The sequence below is a fragment of the Nicotiana sylvestris genome, chromosome 2 (assembly GCF_000393655.2).
Source record: "Nicotiana sylvestris chromosome 2, ASM39365v2, whole genome shotgun sequence".
Taxonomy (NCBI): domain Eukaryota; kingdom Viridiplantae; phylum Streptophyta; class Magnoliopsida; order Solanales; family Solanaceae; genus Nicotiana; species Nicotiana sylvestris.
Window position 1 is genome coordinate 108911140 of NC_091058.1, and position 2533 is coordinate 108913672.

At 39.0% G+C, this 2533-nt stretch overlaps 1 protein-coding gene across 1 annotated transcript; it reads left to right on the plus strand.

Moving 5' to 3' along the window:
- The first annotated feature begins 1872 nt into the window (after nt 1-1872).
- Nucleotides 1873-2226, plus strand: LOC138885391 (uncharacterized). The gene has a single exon (XM_070166336.1). It carries the CDS (start codon nt 1873-1875, stop codon nt 2224-2226), a length of 354 nt encoding a protein of 117 aa, XP_070022437.1.
- Nucleotides 2227-2533: the final 307 nt, after the last annotated feature.

The following is a 2533-nucleotide window of genomic DNA, read 5'->3' on the forward strand; positions in this document are numbered from 1 at the left end:
TTCCAACTTGCTAGCCCCACAGTATCATCTTCAGACATGGCTTGCTCAACTGGGCTCTTCTTAGATTTGCTGTTGCCCTTTACGGATGCACCATTTTGTTTCTCAATAGTTTCATCGGAAGCTTCATCCACAGACTTTTGAGCTTTTATAGATTGTTTCACAATCTACTAGAATGCTCTTGTCAGTAACAAATTCCCCTTGATTCATCAACCTCTTTTTCCTTGTCTTGACACTCCTCCTACTTTTCTGCAATGTAGACTCAAAGCCCTCTTTCTGCTTCGACCTGATAGTGGGTAACTTGGAGGAGGATTCTAAGAGCTTAGGATATTCAAGAGGTGCAGGAGTGGGTTTTCCTGGAAGAGAATCAGGTTTTTCAGTAGGTTCTTTTGGGAACATCTCATGAGCCGAAGACTCTAGGAGTACTATAGTTCTTGCATCGCCTAGGAATGGAGTTTCTTCCCTATGATACTCAGACAAGAGATATGCACCTTCATTCATTAGACTCTCATCAGCGATATCTATGATGTTATGCACTGTTTTCTTTTCTGGTGACTCTGTGAGAGTTACTAAGTCCAAAATGGAGGAGTTCAGATACTGATCAGGATCATCCTCAAAGAACTCTGACACTTGAGAGGTAAAACCTCCTGAGTGTTCCTTGATGAGATCAGAGGGATGAAGAGACATAAGGTTTTCAATACATGGAAGGGAAACAGGGTTTGTTAGAAAAAGAAAGACTATAGGAAAAGAAGAGGAACCAGGTGTGGATACTGTAGTATTGGAAGTGTTGGCCCAAGTAAAGGTTAGTTTTGAAGACTGACAAAGGAACTCAGGATGAACCAGGTCCATCCCTCAGGTGCACAAAAACGGGCAGATTCGAGCATGTAGGTTGCATGTGAAGGAGATAAGCTTAACTTAGTGTATTTAATATCTTCTGATCGAAAAGGTTGCATAATTGATAAGGAGAAGGACTCCTTAGTCAAAGAGAACATTATCCAAGATAGGGAAGGAGTTAGAAGTTGAAATCAACTAGAACTCTTCCACCAAGGAAGAGTTGCATCAGAACTCTAGTTATTTCTTCATCTACTAACTCTATAAATTGTAAGATGTTCTCACATTACAGTGTTGCACAAAAACACATAAGTTAAACGTGAATTGAGAGCAAAATAGCAAGGCTTTTTGCAAGCAGTTCGTGTAATTCAAGTGTGCAAACCTGAAGCTACATGAACCAGATTGAAGAACCAGCTTCATAAAGAGTTTTATGTGTCTTTCTTTATTTCTAGTTCAATTGTAGTAGGTATTTTCATATTGTATTTTTCAGCTTTATCTAGAAGCAATTCTAATAGGTACTTTGAGTATTCAAGTTAGAGTTTGAGTATTCAAGTTAGAGTTAACTTCAAGTTGCCGCAACAGTTAGAGGCTGGTTGCTACAACAGGATTAGAGGTAATCCTTAGGTTTACAAAGAGTTTTGTAAATGCTGTTTTGGCTCAGTAATTTAGTGAAGTGTTGGGAAAAATCCTACTGAGTAGTAGGTCGTGGTTTTTTTCACCTTTTGAGACGGGAGTTTTTCACGAAAAATATTTATGTTCTTTACTTTCTATATTTATTATTCCGCAACAGTAGTAGTTGGAACACATAGAAGAACCAGGTCCTTCCATAAACAGTTTATGCGAAAAATTGGTCACCATACAAATCACCCCCTCTTGTGTGGTATTGACATATAAAATATTAATTGGTATTAGAGCGGGTTATCTTTGAAGAGGCTAACACCTTAGGAAAAGATCAAAATGAGTGCATCACCTGGGAACTAGGAAAGGCAATCCATTGCTAGGCCTTCACTCTTTAATGGTCAGTACTATTCTTGGTGGAAGAACATGATGAGAGATCACATCATAGGAGAAGACTATGAACTCTGGAACATAGTCACAGATGGTCCTCTGGCAACTATAAAGAAAAATGCTAAAGGAGTGGATGTGCCAAAGACAAGAGCTGACTGCACTGCTGAAGATTTGAAGAAATGGGAGAAGAATGCTAAGGCCAAGAAATGGCTTGTGTGTGGACTGAGTCCAGACGAGTACAGCAGGATTCAAAGTTGTACTACTTCTAAGGAAATATGGGACACTTTACAAGTGGCTCATGAAGGAACTCCTCAAGTAAAAAGATCAAAAGGAACACTACTATATTCTCAATATGAGAATTTCAGTATGAAGGAAGGAGAATCTATCTAGGAGATGTACATAAGGTTCACAACACTAACAAATGAACTTAAATCTCTTGGGAGAATTATCCTTGAAGAAGATAAGGTTGAGAAAATCTTGACAAGGGTTTTACTAGTGACTTGGGAAATCAAAATCACTGTTATTCAGGAATCAAAGAATATTGCAACCCTCAAGATGGATGAACTGATTGGAAACCTCAATGCCTATGAACTGAGAAGGCAAACCATGAAAATGGATGCACCCAAGAAGGAAAAACGTCTGGCTCTCAGAATAGCTGAAGGTTCAGATCTGGAGGATGATGAAATGGCCATGATCA